The 18,150-nt window shown below is 48.5% G+C and overlaps 1 protein-coding gene across 2 annotated transcripts in view; it reads left to right on the top strand.

Annotated features, from left to right (window-relative positions):
- The window catches only part of PISD (phosphatidylserine decarboxylase), a 27,712-nt gene continuing 9,562 nt past the window's right edge, over positions 1-18,150 (top strand). The window contains exons 1-3 of one of the 2 annotated variants that reach the window (XM_043435997.1): positions 1-147; positions 6,862-6,941; positions 10,151-10,326. In XM_043435997.1, coding sequence (XP_043291932.1) covers positions 86-147; positions 6,862-6,941; positions 10,151-10,326 — 318 coding nt within the window. In that variant the 5' untranslated portion in view covers positions 1-85. The remainder of the gene's footprint in view (positions 148-6,861; positions 6,942-10,150; positions 10,327-18,150) is intronic. The other variant, XM_043435987.1, reaches the window with a different exon arrangement.

The raw sequence follows: 18,150 nt of genomic DNA on the forward strand, positions 1-18,150 counted from the left end.
CCGAGAGTTCGGCGTCTCGTCACGTCACATGCGTGCGCCCCTCGTGTAAAAGGGGGGCGTGTCCCGCCGAGAAGGAGGAGACAAGATGGCGGTGTCCATGGGGCAGGGGTGCCTGAGGTGGCTGCCCGGGGTCGCGTGGCGGAGCAGGTACAACTGTTTGGGGAGCCTCCTCGGGGGAGGAGGGCGGCGCGAGCCAAACCGGGGTCTAGAGAGAGGAGTCGTTTCTCTGTCGCGGGCTCGCCCTGAGGAGTGCTCGAGTGCAGACGGAGCCACTCACCTTCACCTCGAGCTCGGGCGCAGGTGCGACTGCCTCCGCCTAGGACGGTCCGAGTCTGGCCTAAACCTCTCTCTTTGTCCTTTCCACTCCACAAGGGACCAAAAACATAAACAAAAAGCACCCCCTAAACCAGGTGAAATGGGCTGCGTGTCCGCCACTAGAGCCGAGGCAGGGCTGGGCGCTTCTTTCTCAGGGAGTCGTGTTGCTGGGAGGGGCGGCGAGATGTGGGAAGAGCACTGGCGTGGGAGTTGGGCGGCTTTCACTTCGGATTCTTGGTCTCTGAAGTGAGAGGGTTGGATTCCGTAATCTCAAAATAGTCCATGATGGAAATAGGGTCTCGGTTTCCCTGGTGACTGTCAACTCTTAGATTGTTAGAGAGGTCGTAAATCCAGCCCTTTCTTTTTGGGGAAGTCGAGGCCCTGATAGAGGGAGGGACTTGCTCAGTTCCACCCAGCCAGGTAGCAGCAGAGCTGAGACTCCTTCCCAGGTACCTCTGTGTCTCACGCAGGGACCTTTCCTTCAGGCTGCCCACCGTGAGGACATTCATTATTCGAAATAGCTTATGTAAGAACTAGCATGGGAGCATTTGGACTCTCGGAAAATGGATTAAAATCTTGGTAGCTTAACTCAGAATCTGTCGCTCGATGTCATTTCGAAGAGCTAAGATGTGGGAGACCCACAACTTTTGTGTTTCGGCCTGGCTTCATTTTGTCACTGTGGACCAGAGCTTGCGCTGTAATTTTGGGAAGTAGAGACACTGGTTTCAGGCTGAGAGGGAACAGAAAATGTCATTGCCCTGGCCAGGAAAGCTTCACTCTCCTATTATTAACTACTCAGAAATGGTGTAACTTTCTCAAGAGAGGGCTCCACAGTGTGGTGGTAGTTGTTAGGATTTGAACAAGAGGGTCTCTGTGGTTTTAATGTTGTTACCAGTTGTGCTGTTTATCAGTCAGTTGTGAAATCATCTAAAATGTGTCAGAAATTGGAAAGACTAAAAAAATAACCGTTTTTTTTTTTTTTTTTTTAACGATGGTGAGGAAGATGACTTCACCCACTATCATTTAAAAAGGGAAAAAAGAAAAACAAAATAAAAAGGGAAAAAAGTCAAAACTTTAATACCAGTGTAGGTAGATACAACTAGATTTAGGTCCACTGGGTAGGAGGGGTGAGGATTTGGGTACAGTAATTCAGTTTTCAAAGCTGTTACATACCCAGATGGAAACTATATTGAGATGCAAAAAACCCCCAAAAGATAACATTTCCATGATTTTTAAGTAAAGCAGTGTCTGTCTGTGAGACATATAGTTGAAAGCTTCATACTGCAGTTTTCCACTAAGTGATATGTGACAGGTGAGAGAATAGAAAAAGTAATTATAAGTGATAATTTAGGGCCATGTTTCCTAAATTTGATAAAAGAATGGAGTTGGTGTTTATTAGTAAAAGAGATTCCCAGGTATATCCCCACAATGCTGCCAAATTCAGGCTCAGTAGGTGTAGGGTGGGGCCCTGGCAACTGTATTTTTTATGGATGCTCTGGACGATTCTTTGGCTCAGGCACATATGACCACAGTACCTAGGGGGTGGGTGGTTGTGCAGGACTTTCCTTCAGGAGTATTTATGGCATTCCTGCCACTGTCAACTATAGTATCAGGGGTGATGGGGGAAGGCAGGAGAAAAGAGAGGAATTAAAAGATACAGGCCTTGCATTGAAAGAACTTTACAGTTTAGTAGAAGAGAGAGATAACACACTAAATAATATGAGATAGAACATGGAATAAGGCCTTGAGAAACCTGCCAGTTCACTTTCAGGAGAACTTTTCACAACTGTAAAAAGCAGGAGGGACCAAGGGTGATGTTAAAAATATTTTAAAACTGGGCTTTCCTGGTGCCTCAGTGGTAAAGAATCTGCCTGCCAATGCAGGAGACACAGGTTAGATCCCTGTTCTGGGAAGATCCCACATGCCATGGAGCAATTAAGCCCATGTGCCATAACTGTTGAGCTTGTGCTCTAGAGCCCGGGGAGCCAAAACTCTGCAACAAGAGAAGCCACTGCAATTAGAAGCTCAAGTACCACAACTAGAGAGTAGCTCCCACTCCCCACAGCTTGAGAAAGCTGCTTCTTCTCAGCAAAGACCCAGCACAGTCAAAAATAATAATAAATAAATAAATCATAAAAATATTTAAAAACTATGACAGTGTGGACACAGACCAGTTAGGGTGAACAGTGGTCACAGTTGATGTGGCCATCCTAGTGTGTGCCAGCTGAATATCACTTGCATTACTTTTTATAAGAGTAATATGGAGCTAGGTGCCAGGGCCTGGGACTAAGGTTTTATGTGATTGTCTCATTTATTCCTAATGGGGTAGGTCCAGTTTTTAGAGGTGGAGAAACTGAGGCTTAGAATTAGTTAACAAGTGGAGGGATGAAGATCTGAGCCCCAAAGTCAGACTTGAGTGCTTAATCATGGGCTTTAATTGCCTGCTTACAGGAGGTGCACGTGGGTTCACCATACAGAAGGTACATGTGATTGAACGTAGTCGTTCATTTCTTTGAAGCTTAATCTCACTGTTGAGATTGAGGCCCAGGGGGAAGACAGACAAACCCTTGTATTTGTCGACAAGTACAGACAGAAACAAATAAGTGAATATATATAAAATCAGTTCATTTCAGGTATTGAGAAGTTGTTACAAAGAAAAATAAAGGAATTTAATTAAGGAGTTAGCACTCCAGAGAGAGAACTCTTGGGCTTGTGGTCAGGAGGAAGCATTTGAGCAGAGAATTGAGTGAGGAGGGACTAAACCAGCTGGAGGGGTGTGCCCAGCGGAGCAGACAGCATATGCAGAGGGGTGGGTGTGCAAGGGGTGGGAGTGGATGCATGAGGAGAGGGGAAGTAGCAGGAGGTCTGAGGTTCAGAGGACCACTTACTTACGTAGGGTCTGTTTTGAAAAGGTCAGTCTGGATGTTCTGTGATACATGGGACATGGAGGCCACACAGGGAGAACAGGCCAGTGCAGCTGTCCAGCAGCAGCTCCAGTGGCTCAGGCCAGGGAAGAGAGGTAGGCAGATAAGGGTGTATTTAAAGTGGGGGCTTCATGCCTTGTCAGTGGATTGAGTGTGGACAGTGAGAAAGAAAGGACTTGCAAAGGAGTCCTAGGGTTTCAACCTGTGCACTGGGGGAATTGTGGTGCCTTTTTTCTGGGATGCTGTATTAATTATAGCAGTGTTGCTACCGGTAACAGGCAAATTCTAGCATTTTGGTGACTTAACACAGTGAAAGTTTTGTCTCTATCATGTAAGTTCAGGTTGCTTCTAATTGGGAGGGCAGCGTGATTTGAGGGCCCGTCTCTCGCCACCTGTAACACATGGCTGCCCAAGATCTGTGTGTTTGTGTCCATGTAACAGGCCGGAAGGGGACCTGGGAAGTCTGAATGGTTCTTACAGTGGTTAGAACTCACTTCTAGGGAATCTGATCTATTGAGTAGAGGAAGTGGATTTAATAACCATCTGACTAGTCTCTGCCACAGATGGACAGCTCTGGGGGATGGAGCCGTTCAAGGGGAGTGAGGGAGGGTTGGGAATTCTGTTTTGGACAAACTCAGTTTGAGGTGATTCAAAGTGAGGATTTTGGGTAGCCAGGTTGAAATACGGTCTGGAGGTCTCTGTGATAGCAGTGAGGGGAGTCCTCTGCATCTGGCTGTTTAAAACCAGACTGGGTGAACATCTCTAGGGCTACAGCATAGACAAAACAGGTGTCTGAGCCTTGGGCATGGCAGCTGTTTGAAGTTAGGGAGACCGGACAGACAGGAGGAAAATCGGGTTCCAAAGGCTATGTGTGTTTCAAGAAGGGCAAGGAGTGAATGAAGGTGTTGAAAGAGACAAACTCCCAGTTAAAAAACATGAAAGTCCCAGGCATATACTGTACAGTGTGGGGACTATAGTTACTAGTACTGTCTTGTGTATTTGAAAGTTGCTAAGAGAGTATCTCTCATCACAAGAAAAATTTGCAAATATGTATGGTGAGGGATGTTTAACTAGATTTATTGCGGGGATTCTTCCACAATATATACAAATAGGCAATAATATCCTACACCTGAAACTAATATAATGTTATACCTCAATTGGAGGAAAAATGTGACAAATGCTGCTGAGAGGTCAAATAACATGAGGTCCAAGAAATGCGAGTAGGGGTTGGCAGCGTGGAAGAGGTGACCTTGGCAGGAGATGATGTGGTGGGAACAAAAGCCTGGCTGAGTGGAATTAAGAGAGACGGGGAGGCGAGGAAGTGATGGCAGTGAACATTGCTCTTTCTGCACACCCGCAGTGGGGTGGGCAGTGTTCCTATAAGATCAGGGAAAGTGTGGCATTGATATGAGAATGAGAATGATCCAGAAATGAAAGACAAGCTGATGCAATGAGCTATTTGCCAGGTACTTGTTTCAGGAGCTAGGGCTGCAGCAGTGGATGGCAAGACCTTGACTTTGTTCTTGGGAAGAGCTGAATGCAAACCAGCTACCTGGGTGCTGTGCATTGGGTTACAGTGGATAAACCATGATCTCCCACTTCTACCTCCCCTAACCACGCCCCACCCCAGGCGGGGGAAAGCCTTATTCAAGTCTGCAAGCATTCTTTCAGTTAGGGGGCTCAGCAGCAGTTCTGGAATGCACAATGCAGCAGTGTGCACCACACGACAATGCAGCCTTCAGTCAGAATGTACACTTCTTGTTCTAATTCCACTTGGAAAGCAGAGTTTTAGACGCTTGCTTTTGCAGTGGGAGTGTCCAGTTAAGAGATGAGCATTGTTCACTCTGAAAGAACATTCACCTACTGCAACATACCCTCCTTTGTGTTAGTAGCTGTCCGTCCATCTGGCCTCTGAGGGGGTGGTGATGGTCAAGGTCCCAGATTTGTTCTGCATACAGATCTTGCTTGCCTGTAGGAGAATCAGATTCACCCTGTTAGCCCCATGCTGTGAGAGTGTTATTAAGTCAAGGAATTTTCACAGGAGTAAATGAAGGTGTTTAAATCTGATCATGTTTGCTGCTGCTGCTGCTAAGTCACTTCAGTCACGCCCAACTCTGTGTGATCCCATAGAAGGCAGCCCACCAGGCTCCCCTGTCCCTGGGTTCTCGAGGCAAAAACACTGGAGTGGGTTGCCATTTCCTTCTCCAATGTGTGAAAGTGAAAAGTGAAAGTGAAGTCGCTCAGTCGTGTCCGACTCTTAGCGACCCCATGGACGGCAGCCCACCAGGCTCCTCCATCCATGGGATTTTCCAGGCAAGAGTACTGGAGTGGGGTGCCATTGCCTTCTCCACTGATAATATTTATAGGATATTTATGTAAGACATAACTACTAAGAATCCATGAATGGAAATATTACTGTATGAAAGTCATAAATGCCGTTCTATTTTCCACAAAAATAGCAGTTTAGACATTTATAATAGAGTAAATTTCTACTTTTATGAAAGACTCCGAAGGGAAAAAAGAAACCCTTACTAACAAGACATAGTTTCTTTACTTTAGATTTCAGGTCAATATTTGGGGGAACTGAAGTGCTATCTGAATTGAAGTTGGGGTGTTTGCTGATTAAGGAAAGAGCCAATTGTTTACTAAAAATTCATCAATGCTTTCCTTGCTCGCACAGTCACTTACTGCACTGGAGATGTGTCCTATTTCCCTGGGTAAAGAGGAAATGAAGAGAGACAAATAATAAAATACTATTTCCTTACAGCTTGAAGCCATGAAAATGGTCATTTTTTTTTTTCTCAGAATGCTTGAAAACCCTTTTACCCTGTGAAAGTAGCTTTTGTGGCAAAGTAACCACAGATAATAATTTTAAAATTCCAAACAAGTTGAGCCTTCCAGACTCAAAGTAGATTAGAGTAGCTCAGCCTGATTTGTTTGCGTCATTCTTTCCCCAGGGTAAACATTTAAAGTTTGAAAATTCAGAGTGTTCTCTGGTGGTCCTGTGGTTAGAACTCTGTGCTTCCACTGCTGGGGGCACAAGTTCAATCCTGCAGGTTTTGTGGCACAGCCCAAAAAGAAAAAAAATTTAAATTTCAGCCACTTTATTAGGCTCTTTAATTAATAGGAGTTAGAGGCCACAAGGCTGTGTAGAGCTGTTCTTTTGTGGTGAAGAAACATGCTTTTTGTGTAAGTACAGCTTTACTGCTTATTATGGTCTTAAGAAAAGAGTAATTCTTTTGTGAAAAAGTTTTAGATTTCAGAAAAGTTATGAAAATAGTACAGAGAATTTCCAAATGCCCGGTACTCTGATTCCCCATATGTCAGCTATATCTGCTTTATCATTTTCCCTTCTCTTCCTTTTTTTCTTTTTGTGAGTGTGTATATGTATATATTTTCTTCTGAAACACTTGGTGCCCCTTTACCTTTAAATATTTGAGCCCTTTTCCTATAAGGACATTTTCTTACAAAAGGACAGTACTGTTCAGTGGTCAAAATTGGGAGATTAAATGAATGCAATAGTATTATTGACTCTATAGATTGTATTCAAATTTTCGCAGTTGATCCTCTAATTTTTTTTAATTAAAAAAATGCTTAACGGTTCCTTTTTGCTTGATTATAGGCGTCCTCACTGTGAAGATGTTGCCTTGAGCCACTTCCTTCAGTCCTTGAGGAAGCCGCCTCTCAGAAGCTTTTCCACAAGTAAGTAGCAATTTTCTACTTAGAAAAGATTGGACTTCCCAGGTGACACAGTGGTAAAGAATCTGCGTACCAATGCAGGAGGCTCAAGAGATGTGAGTTAGATCCCTGGGTGGGGAAAATCCTCTGGAGAAGGAAATGGCAACGCACTCCAGTATTCTTGCCTGAAAAATTCCATGGACAGAGGCGCCTGGCAGGCTACAGTCTGTGGGGTTGCCAAGAGTCGGACTCGACTGAGCGACTAAGCACAAGCAGCGATTAGAGACAGTGCTGGCCTCTCTGCTTCAGTTTGCTCATCGGTAAATCCACACAAACGCAGCACCTATTTGATAGGGCTGTCGTTAGAATCAGATGGAATTGTGCCCATGAAGTGCTTAGAGTACCTGGCACATAGGTACCACTGAAGCTTTAGCTGCTGTTATCCGATTATTTTTACTGGGTGCATATGTGGTGTTCCGTCACTTGACTGTACCATTTGGTATTGGACATTTAAGCTGCTCCTAGTCTTTTGAACTGTGGTGCTGGAGAAGACTCTTGAGAGTCCCTTGGACTGCAAGGAGATCCAACCAGTCCATCCTAAAGGAAATCAACCCTGAAAATTCATTGGAAGGACTGATGTTGAAGCTGACATTCCAATACTTTGGCCACCTGATGTGACAAGCTGACTCATTTGAAAAGACCCTGATGCTGGGAAAGATTGAAGGCAGGAGGAAAAGGGGGGACGACAGAGGATGAGATGGTTGGATGGCATCACTGACTCAATGGACATGAGTTTGAGTGAACTCCAGGAGTTGGTGATGGACAGGGAAGCCTGGTGTGCTGTAGTCATGGGGTCGCAAAGAGTCGGACACGACTGAGCAACTGAACTGAACTCTTCTTCTATTACAGACAGTTCTGTAATAACATATTTTTATGCATCCTCAGGATAAATTTGGTGACTTAGAATTTCTGACTTAAAAGGTTTGTGTATTTTATAACTTGGTATTTAGACCAAATTGCTCTTCAGAGAGGGTTGTCCTGAGCAGAAAAGGCTCATGAGTACATCAGTTCCCCACACCCACATCAGCACTAGGTTATGAACTTTTTGGATCTTTTAAGCAGCTGTTTGAATCTGTACAAAAATGTGTGTTGTTTTTATTATCTAGATAGCCTTTTTATTCTGTTGTACCAAAAGCTGTTTTTGACTGCCCAGTAATCATACCTTGGGAATAAAATGAGATGGTTAGTGAGAATAAAAACAAAAGGCTTATTAAGGTAGTTAAATAGGGGCATATCTGAGTGTTACTTAATTAGGACTTGCGTGTGGAAACATGTAAGACTCACTTTGAAGGATGGAGGGGACCCTCAGAAATGAAGTCAGGATGTCACAGATCTGCAGAAAAACTGTGCTTTTATAAAGTGACAAACACAGCGGGGAGGCAGTCAGGAGTGGAGGGCACCCTCTGCTTGCGGCTTCCTGTTAGAGGAGGAAAGAAAGCCTTTGGAGGGCAAGAGAAAGAGACCTGTAATTGAAGCAAGGACCGGTGTAGTCAAAGCACTGAGGAGGGTGTGACCCGTCAGCCTGGGATGCTGGCTTAGTGCCGTGAGATTGTGTACAGCAGGTCTGTCCTCACCAGATAATCCAGAAGAAAAAAAATGTTTCTTGCTTTCTGACAGGTTTTTCTGGTCAGAGGTAGACTGTTTAGCTGTTAAGTAATAAGGGTTCTTTAGGAATAATCCGAAGATGGAAGAGATTAATGACATCCATACTTGCTCATTAAAAAAAGAAGCAGCAGGGAATTCCCTGGTGGTCCAGTGGTTAGGACTTGAAGCTCTCACTGCTAAGGGCCCAGGTTCAGTCCCTTGTCTAGGAACTAAAATCCCACGAACCTCTCGGCATGGCCAGAGAAAAAGAAAAACAAAAACTCCAAAGCCCTCTTCTCACTGTGCCACAGTCTTCTTCACTTGCTGCCTTCACCTCGCTGCCCTTGTCTTCAGATGGCCTTCTCCCCATATGCATATCTGTCTCCAGATTTTCTCTTCTTATGGACGAGTCATATTATTAGGTCCCCACTGTGGGGACCTTATTTTAACTTGATTCCCTCTGTAGAGACCTTCTATCCAAGAAAGGTGACAGTCCGAGGTGCTGGGATCAGGACCTCAGCATGTGAATTCTGTATGTGTGTGTGAGCTCAGTCACCGAGTTGTGTTTGATTCTTCAAGGCCCCATGGACTATAGCCCACAGGCTCCTCTGTCCGTGGGATTTCCCAGGCAAGAAGACTGGAGTGGGTTGCCACTTCCTTCTTCAGGGGATCTTCCCCAGCCAGGGATTGAACTCAAGTCTCTTGTGGCTCCTACATTGGCAGGTGGATTCTTTACCATGGAGCCACCTGGTTTGGGGGGACATAATTCAACCCATAATGGATGTTGAGCATCTTTGCATGTACTGACTGGCCATTCCTCTATCTTCTTTGGAGAAACGTCTGTTCACATCCTTAGTATGTTTGTATTTATTTATTTATTGTTTTACTTATCTTTGGCTGTGCCGGGTCTCTGTTGCGCACGGGCTCCTCACTGCGGTGGTGTCTCCTGTTGTGGAGCATGGGCTCTCGGCTGGCAGGTAGTTTGGCTTCCCAGGCGCTAGAGCACAGGCTCGACAGTTGTGACGGACGTGCTTAGTTGCTCCCTGGCATGTGGGGTCTTCCCAGAGCAGGGATAGAACCTGTGTCTCCTGCATTGGCAAGCAGATTCTTCACCACTGAGCCACAAAGGAAGCCCTTGGTGTGTTTTTTAATTGGACTATTTGTCTTTTACTGTTGAATTGTAAGAGCTTATGCAATTTTGCCTTTGAAAGAATACTACTGTCCAGTCAGAACTGGGTCTGGGTCAGAAAAGTGAGATCAGAGAGCCTGTCCCTGTCTGGCCCTGTGGGTAGCCAGCAGGGCACCCTGGGATATTTTCTTGACCTCTTTGCATTTGATGTTTTCATCTTAAGCCCTGTAGCTATGGCGGCAGTCGAGGTACATTGTTGTTTCATGGGGAAGATGTGTGAGTAGGTAGCCTCTGGAGGCAGCAGCGTCTGCAGTGACTCAGGGCTGCTCCTGCTTGTCAGATCTCTGGGGTCTGGTCAGCTTTGCTGAGGGCTGGTCCCAGCCTTCCTGTTGGTGCCGTGTTTGCATGACTCAACCCTGCCCCTTCTCCTGGCTCAACATTCTCCTGTTTTTTGTTGCAGATGCCAGGAAAGTCCACACTGCCCCTGCCCGCACCTTGTCCCTGCTGCGCCCCCTGCCCATCCTGGTCGCCACAGGTGGCGGGTATGCCGGCTACCGGCAGTACGAGAAGTACCGGCAGCGAGAGCTGGAGAAGCTGGGCTTGGACGTCCCACCCAAGCTTGCTGGCCACTGGGAGGTAGGAACCGGGGGAGCCTGTTTGCATTCTCCTGGAGCACAGTTCCTGTCCCTGTGTAAGTTGCCCCGGAGTTAAGCCGTCTGAGGAAGTGGAATGTGCTTTCCTGGAGCTCACGTCTCCAGTGGGTTTGGGGTGATGCAGAAGTCAAACGCTGGGCGTCGTGTCAGGCTTCTGTCTGCAGACTCACCCCTGGTCTCCCCAAAGCCTCTGAAATCTTGGGAGCTCATGCCTTCCCCTGGCGCTGGCATCCTGGCTGGTCATGCTTCCTCAGTCTGAGGGTGAGCGGAAGGGTTGGACTTGGGTGATGTGGATATGTTCTCACCAGAACCAGACTGAAACCGTCCGTTTCTTTATCATTACCGCTCAAAGTGTTCTTGCCCCGGGAAGTGGGGGTGCTGTTGGGTGTCACATGGTGACAGCTACGGCTCAAGTGACGGCTAGTGACCTTAACTCACCTGGGCTTCCCGCAGCACTGGGTCATTCCTGACTCCTAGCAGACTGTCAGTGCTGAAATTGAGTATAAAGGTGTGAGTTTAAAAATTGCTTTCTTTTCACCCTTAATTTAACAAATGAAATACCTGCACTGTCAATAGACCCTGATAACCTGTGAAAGCAGAGACTTGATGGTATTTGGGGTGATGTGTGTGGGTTTCCCTGTGAGCCTCCCCGTATCATTAATCCAGCTTGGCTGCCCCCCGGCAGCCAGGGTCCCGGTCCTGAAGGCTGGTTCTGTCTGTGCTCCTTAGTAGCTGTGTGGATTCAGACAGATCACTTTCCAGGTTTTCTGTTTTAGGGTCACATACTCCAGACTCCTTTTGGTGAGGGGTCATTGTATAGTTTGTTAGTCACACTTTGTAAGTATGCCGAACGCTGTGTATTTCCTTTGTCGTTGGTGGTTTCCTGTGTAAACATATCCTTCCAACTAGTAAAGTACTTGTGAGACTGTGACCCATGACCCCACTGGAGTGTTAGACCCACGCTTACTTCCCTCTGACCCTGAGCATCTGTCAGGCTGACCCACTCTGTGACCTGCTCACCTGCTTTCAGGAAATCCCCACTCATTTCCAAGGAATTCCAAGAGAATTTGCGTGTGGAAGAAATCTGCTGCTTCCTCATTCACAAAAGACCAACGTCAGTAGTTTTTTTTAGCATCCATTGTTTGTATAACTGGAATTACTGCCATATGTGCGTCAGTACCTGAAAGATGATTGTAGAGAGGACAGGGTTGAATTAGCTCATAAGTTCCAGGCTGTGGACAGTGACAGGACATGGGAGCAGAGTGGCACAGCTCAGCGAGAGGTCTGGGAGAGCTGAGCTTATTGCTGAAAGAGCCGGGCTGAAGTTAGTCCTGCTCTGTCTTCCTCTTTAAATGTGTTTATTGGCTGTGCCGGCTGTCTGTTGTGGTGAGTGGGGGCGGTGCCGGGCTGCTCGTCCCGGGGTCTCTCTCGTGGAGGAGCACTGGCTCAAGGTGTGCACGGACTTCGTTGCCCCATCGTGTGTCATCAAACCCCAGCCCCCTGCTTGGGAGCTCCGTGGAGGCTTAACCATTGGACCACAGGGGAAGTCTCTCCTCTAAGAATTTTATGGTTTTAGGTCTGATGTTTAGGTCTCTGACCCATTTGGAGTTGTTTTTTATGTCGTGTAAGGGAAGTGTCTGACTTTATTCACGGGGATGTCCGGTGTGCCCAGCACTGTTGGTTGAAAAAGGCTGTCCTTTTCCTGGTGAGTGGTGTCGGCCCCCTTCTGTCTCATTCTCTCTTAAATGACAGAGGTGATGTTAATGCTCCGACAGAATGTTGGAAAGCAGGGAGGACAGTCATGATCCCCCTCCTTCTCACCAGATGATTTGTTGCATAATCGTGGGCTTTATTTTTCATATATTCACTTCCGGTCTGTCTCTGTTTTTAAATGGATATACAGTTGACCCTTGAACAATGTAGAGATTAGAGGCACCAGCCTCCGTCCGTGCAGCAGTCAGAAATGTGCGTGTAACTTTACAGGCCACCCTTGGGGTGCGCGGCTCCGTCTCCTCACTTGCATGGCTCTGTAGTGCATGTTTATTGAGAACGCTGCTTATAAGGGGACCCGTGCAGCTCGTCCTGTGCCGTCCAGGGGCGGCTGCTCCTGTTTTGTATCTTTAGGTTGGTGCAAAAGTAATTGCGGTCTCAGATCATGAATTTTAAATCCTCATAATTAGATTCAAACACATCTTTATTAATCAAAATAGGAACCGTTACAATCAACACAATTTTGCCAATGAGAAATAAGTTGATTTATTCCTGTGGTGTAAAAATCTGTGCTTCAGGATTCGATAAATTCTTCGAAAGCATTCTCTGCCTCCTGCTGGTCATGGAGGCGTTTTCCTTGCAAAAAGTTGTTGAGATGATCAAAGAAGTGGTAGTTGGTGAGAGGTCAGTAAATGTTCAAGAGGTCACTGAATATTGCAGATGAGGCAAAACTTTAGCCAAATTCATTCAACTTTTGAAATGCTGGTTGTGCGATGTGTGGTTGGGCGTTGTCATGGAGAAGAATTGGGCCCTTTCTGTTGACCAGTGCCAGCTGCAGGTGTTGCAGTTTTTGGTGCATCTCATCGATTTGCTGGGCATATTTCTCAGATGTAATGGTTCACTGAGATTCAGAAAGCTGTAGTCGACCAGATGGGCAGTAGACCACCAAATAGTGACCATGACTCTGTTTGGTGCAAGGTTGGCTTTGGAAGGTGCTCTGGAGCTTCCTGGTCCAACCACTGAGCTGGTTATCACCCGTTGTTGTATAAAATCCACTTTTCGTTGCATGTCACAATCCTATTGAGAAATGGTTTGCTGTTGTTGTTTAGAGTAAGAGAAGATGACACTTCAAAATGCTTTTTTAAATTTTCAGTCAGCTCACGAGGCACCTACTTATCCAGCTTTTTCACCTTTCTGGTTTGCTTCAAATGCTGAACAACTGTAGAATGGTCAACATTGAGTTCTTCAGCAACTTCTTGTGTAGTTATGAGGGGATCAGCTTCGATGATCCTCTCCTTTGGTCACTGTCAACTTCCCGTGTCTGGCCATTACAGTCCTAATCTTCAAGGCTGTCGTCTCCTTTGCAAAACTTTGAATTACCACTGCACTGTATGTTTGTTAGCAGTTTCTGGGCCAAATGCGTTGTTTTGTTGCGGGCGTTCTCCACCACTTTAAGACCCATTTGAACTCAAATAAGAAAATCGCTCGAATTTGCGGTTTGTCTAACATCATTTCCATAGTCCAAAATAAATATAAATTAAATGGCAAGTAATAAGTTATTAGCATAAAAAACATAAAGTGAGAAATGCACATTAAGATGTTGTATAACACACGTCATTTAAGAATGTATTCCAGTATCAAACAGCAAATTTCTACAGTGCAAAAACTGAAATTACATTTTCACCGACCTAATATGATGATTTTGCAGACTCCATGTAAGTACGAGCTTTAAGTGACTCTGCTTCTGTGATGGATTCTGGTGCACTGGTGGTTTTTACCGGTGATTAATGTTGTTGAGCAAGTCTTTGCACACAGGCCTTTCCTCAGGCTGAATGCTGGGTGTAGAGTTGCTGTCTGAAAGGGTCTGGGCACCTGCGCAGTTTGTGCTGTGTGTTTGGCATCTAAACCTATTGTAGCCGTCTGTAGTAGGCATTGTTCATTAGGCATAGGAGCATTGTACATGAACCACAATGGGTGTTAGTGAAACCGTTGTCACAGACAAACATTATTCCTCTCGTATTTACTCCATACAACAAATCTTTGAGCTCCTTTATGTGCCGGGCCTTGTTGAGCTGCAGGGGATTCACTAGTGAACAGAACCGGAGTTCCCATCCTCAGAGAGCTGCCCTTATTTAGGGGCTCAGACAGACGAGAAACAGGGACACGTGGGCATGTCGAGGGGTTGAAATGCCGCGGAGGAAGCACAGACAGGTACAGGGCCCAGTGTCTCTGACTGGGCAGGACCAGGGAAGGAAGGAAGGCGGCCGGCTCAGTGCCGTGTGGGCTCCCGGGGCATCCGAGGGGCGGGGAGAGCCGTCCGGGCAGATTGGACAGAGAGCGCTTGTCGCTGCTGATGGAGAACAAAGGGCCCCTGTGGCTGGAGGCCCGAGGGCAGAGAGGTGGGAGGGCGGGAGGCCCCGCGGCGCCAGCTCTGCCTGCCTTTGGAGTGCGCACTGAGTGATGTGGCTTCTGATCCGATCGTCCTGGCTGCCGTGGCGACAGGCTGGGGGACCTGTTGGGACGCCCTGACAGGATCCCAGCAGGAGCGGCGGGGCCGGGGCCAGAGCAGGAGCCGTGGGGGAGAGGACGGGCGCTTGGTGCTGTTTCCTTTATTGGAGTGTGATTAATGTAGAATGTATGTTACAGGCGTACAGTCCAGTGATTCACGAGTTTTAAAGGTCATGCTCCATTTACAGTTATTATAAACTGCTGACTGTATTTCCATGTCATACAATATATCCTTGTAGCTTATTTTGTACATAATAGTTTGTACCTGCGACCCCCATCCCAGTGTCCCTCCCTTCACCACTGGTGACCGCTCATGCTTGGTATGTGTCTGCTGTGTTTCTGTTCCATGCACTAGTTCACGGTATTTTGTGGCTTGCACATTGGATTCCGGTTATGTTTTGAGGGGAGAGTGCACAGGATGCACTGATAGATTGGAAGTGGGAGTGGGAAAGGAAAACGCCTCATGAGTTCTGACTTGAGCAGGTGGAGGGGTGGAGGAAATAAAGAGCCTCCAGACTCACGCAGTATTACAGCCTGCAGTCATCTGTGCTCTGAATGTGAGTCCCCATCAACATTTCTCATGTGTTTATTCTCTGCCTGTATTGGCTCAGTGTACTTGGCAGTTTAACATTTAAGTCTGATTGGCACGGACTAAGGAGCCCACCCTCCTGCAGCCCCAGTCAGATCAGGACACCTGCCCTCAGAGCCAGAGCTGGGTGAGACGAGGACTCTTCCCCAGGTGTCTTTTCAGGAACTCATGATGTCCTTCCTGGGAAAGCTTTGGGTTCAGGGTCAAAGAGCCTGATCATTTTGGGCTGCTCGGGCCTGGTGTTTGGCCTCCGGGGGGAAGGTAGTCGCCCCTGGGCCTCTGTGGAGAGGTGGCTTTGAGGGGACAGCTCTGCCTGGGGCTGGAAGGCCCCCCCCCACCGTGCCCAGAGTGTCGCACAGTCTGTGTTTGTGTGGCGGCTGTGATTTCAGATATGCCCTGCTTGTGTCTCTGTAAGTGCTTCTTACCGAAAGGCTGAAGGTGTGCCAGCAGGTGACATGGGTGGCAGGTGTGTGGTGTGAGCAGGGTGGCATGTGGTGGCAGAACCGCCCCCCCCCCAGGTTCTGGCACTTCTGAGGTGTCCCTTTCTGACCGGGTCTGAGGACAGGTGTGGGCATGTGGGCAGGGTGGAAGGGTGGCCTTTGGGGCAGAAGCTGGCACGTGTCCTCCTCCTGCACCGAGGAGCTGACTCCATGGAGATGGGGCCCGAGGTGCAGGGTGGTGGTTGGAGACTGCCTCTCCCACCAGGCGAGGAGCTGCTGTGTGGACAGAGAGGGGTTCTCAGGAGAGGCACCGTGTGCCAGCCTGGTCTGGGGCTTTTCTCCCCAGTAGTAGAATTTAGAGTTTTTCTGTGGCTTAAACAGAGTCTTCAGTTTTTCTATTGTGAGCATTTGAATAAGGCAGAAAAGCTGAGAGAAGAGTTACCCACACACACCACTGGATTGATGGGTGTTAATGTTCACTGGACCTGCTTCGTCTGCGTGTGTTTGTGGACTCCCCTCAGCCACTGCAAGAACACTGCAGACGCCGTGAGCTGCGTCCCCGACGCCTCAGTCCACATCCGAGCACGGACTGCGGCCTGCTGTCGGCTCAGCCTGGCTGTGCAGCGTTAGGGAGCAGTCCCTGTGTTAACGCCGCTTCCTTGTTTCCGGCTCCGATTAGTATTTTTAAAAGGAAGGTGCAGCATTCCAGCTGTGAAAAGAAAGAAAGCCAGATCAGCCTGTCGGATCAGCCTGTCGGGTCTCCCACGTGGCCTGCCCCCACCCACCCGCCTGCACTTGGCATCCCTTCCCTCCATGACCCTGGACAGTGCGGAGCACGTTTTACATGTTTGTTAACTTCGGGTAATTGTTACAGCTTTATTGTTCCTCTCTGTGAACAGGCTGCTTTTAGATGACAATGACACAGGTATAAATACCTGGTTCCCTGCTGGCTGGGGGTGGGTATTCAGTAAGTGCTATTCTGATTCTTACCTCATAGGTGTTGAGAAGACAATTCTGGATGTTAAGATGGGCAGACAGTAAGGTTGCTGGGAAGCAGACCCTTGGCCTGCCCAGCTCTGTCCTCAGAGTCTGGACCTGCCAGAGCTGTGGCAGCGCCTCCAGCCTTTCCTCTTCCCTGGCCTGGGGGGCACCTGTGCCTGGAGCCCTTGAGGGGGCAGGGGATGGATGAGGCTGGGCTCCGGGTCGGAGGGAGCTTTCTGCTGGGCGTCCGTATCCTCTGCGCCCTGTTTGCTCTCTGGGCAGCAGAGGTCATCGGGCTGGTGGGACTGCTAGGGAACACTGGAGAAGCCCACGGGAGAATCTGGCAGAGCTGTGAGCAGCCTTTGGATCAAGAAACCACCTGCGGGCCCTCCGTGCTTGTCCCGGCTTCGCCCAGGCTCCTGCCAGGCTGATGGCCTGCCTCTGGCTCCTTGTGCCAGCCTCGGGACGCCGGCCCTCACTGTTCTTTCTCAGGGGCCTCCACTAGCCCCGGGCAGTGAGAATTAACGGAGGACACCCGCCGCTCCCTGGCCCCGCAGGGCATGGCGTTCACGGTGTGGGGAGGGGCCGGGGGGCTGGCCTTGGTGCGCAGGCCGAGTCGCCGGGGGCCTGCAGAACCGTGCGGTGGCGCTAGGTGGCACTCCCGCCCAGGGGAGCCCAAGTAAGGTGGAAATAAAGGACCAAGTGTGACTGGCCAGAAGGGACCTCATTTGGGGAAAGTGCACCTGCCAAGGGGTTTTGTTAGTCCCAGAAATCATGTTGAGTTTTGTCTGGAATATGGTCTAGAAGGTATTTCCCTCCTGAGGTACAGGTGGTGGAGGGCAGGTTAGAAGGCAGGGAGGGCCGGTCTCAGGGCAGACCTGTGGGCTGGTTTATGAGTTTTGTAAGCACCGATCAGCCCGAGAGTCTTGAATGATTACAGACGAGCTCAGGTCCACGTGGAGCAGCCCAGTTGGTCCTTTCACGGTGGAGAGCAACAGTGCTCCAGGGGCCGCTTGGAGGATGAAAAGCTGGGCTCTTGGGCCACATTTGTCACCCACCTCGGGTCTGACTTGGGCTCCGTCTGGTCTGGGTGCACTGCAGGCTTTGGAGAAGCCGGGATGGTCTCCCCAGGTTTCTGGACCCTGTAATTTACTTGTTAGGATTGTGTATCAGCATCTTCTGTGCTTTTCATCCCATCGTGACGTGTTTGGTTGGAGCTCTAAGCTCAGAAGGGGTCTGGAGACACACTGAGAATGCTGTAGGCCAGGCTGGGAGACCGAGGTGGGGAGGCATTGGCCGGCCCCATGCACGCCCCGTGCCTCCCAGTTCTTGCTGGCGCCTTGTTGGTGTTGGGTGTCATGCAGTCCCTGAGGGAGGAGCCTGCCGGCTTCTCCCTCCTCCCCGCTGAGATGCCCCCTGTCTGTGGTTTGGTGTATGCAGATGCAGGCGATGTGTGGGCTGTGCGTACCGCTGCATCTTCTTCCAGGCGGCCTTGGCTCCCCTGCCCATCTCCTTACAAGCTCTAAGGCTTCCTGAAGAGGAAGAGGCTCTTCTAAATGTTGCTCTGGAAAGTGGATTC

Source organism: Cervus canadensis, chromosome 1 (assembly GCF_019320065.1).
Source record: "Cervus canadensis isolate Bull #8, Minnesota chromosome 1, ASM1932006v1, whole genome shotgun sequence".
Lineage (NCBI taxonomy): Eukaryota > Metazoa > Chordata > Mammalia > Artiodactyla > Cervidae > Cervus > Cervus canadensis.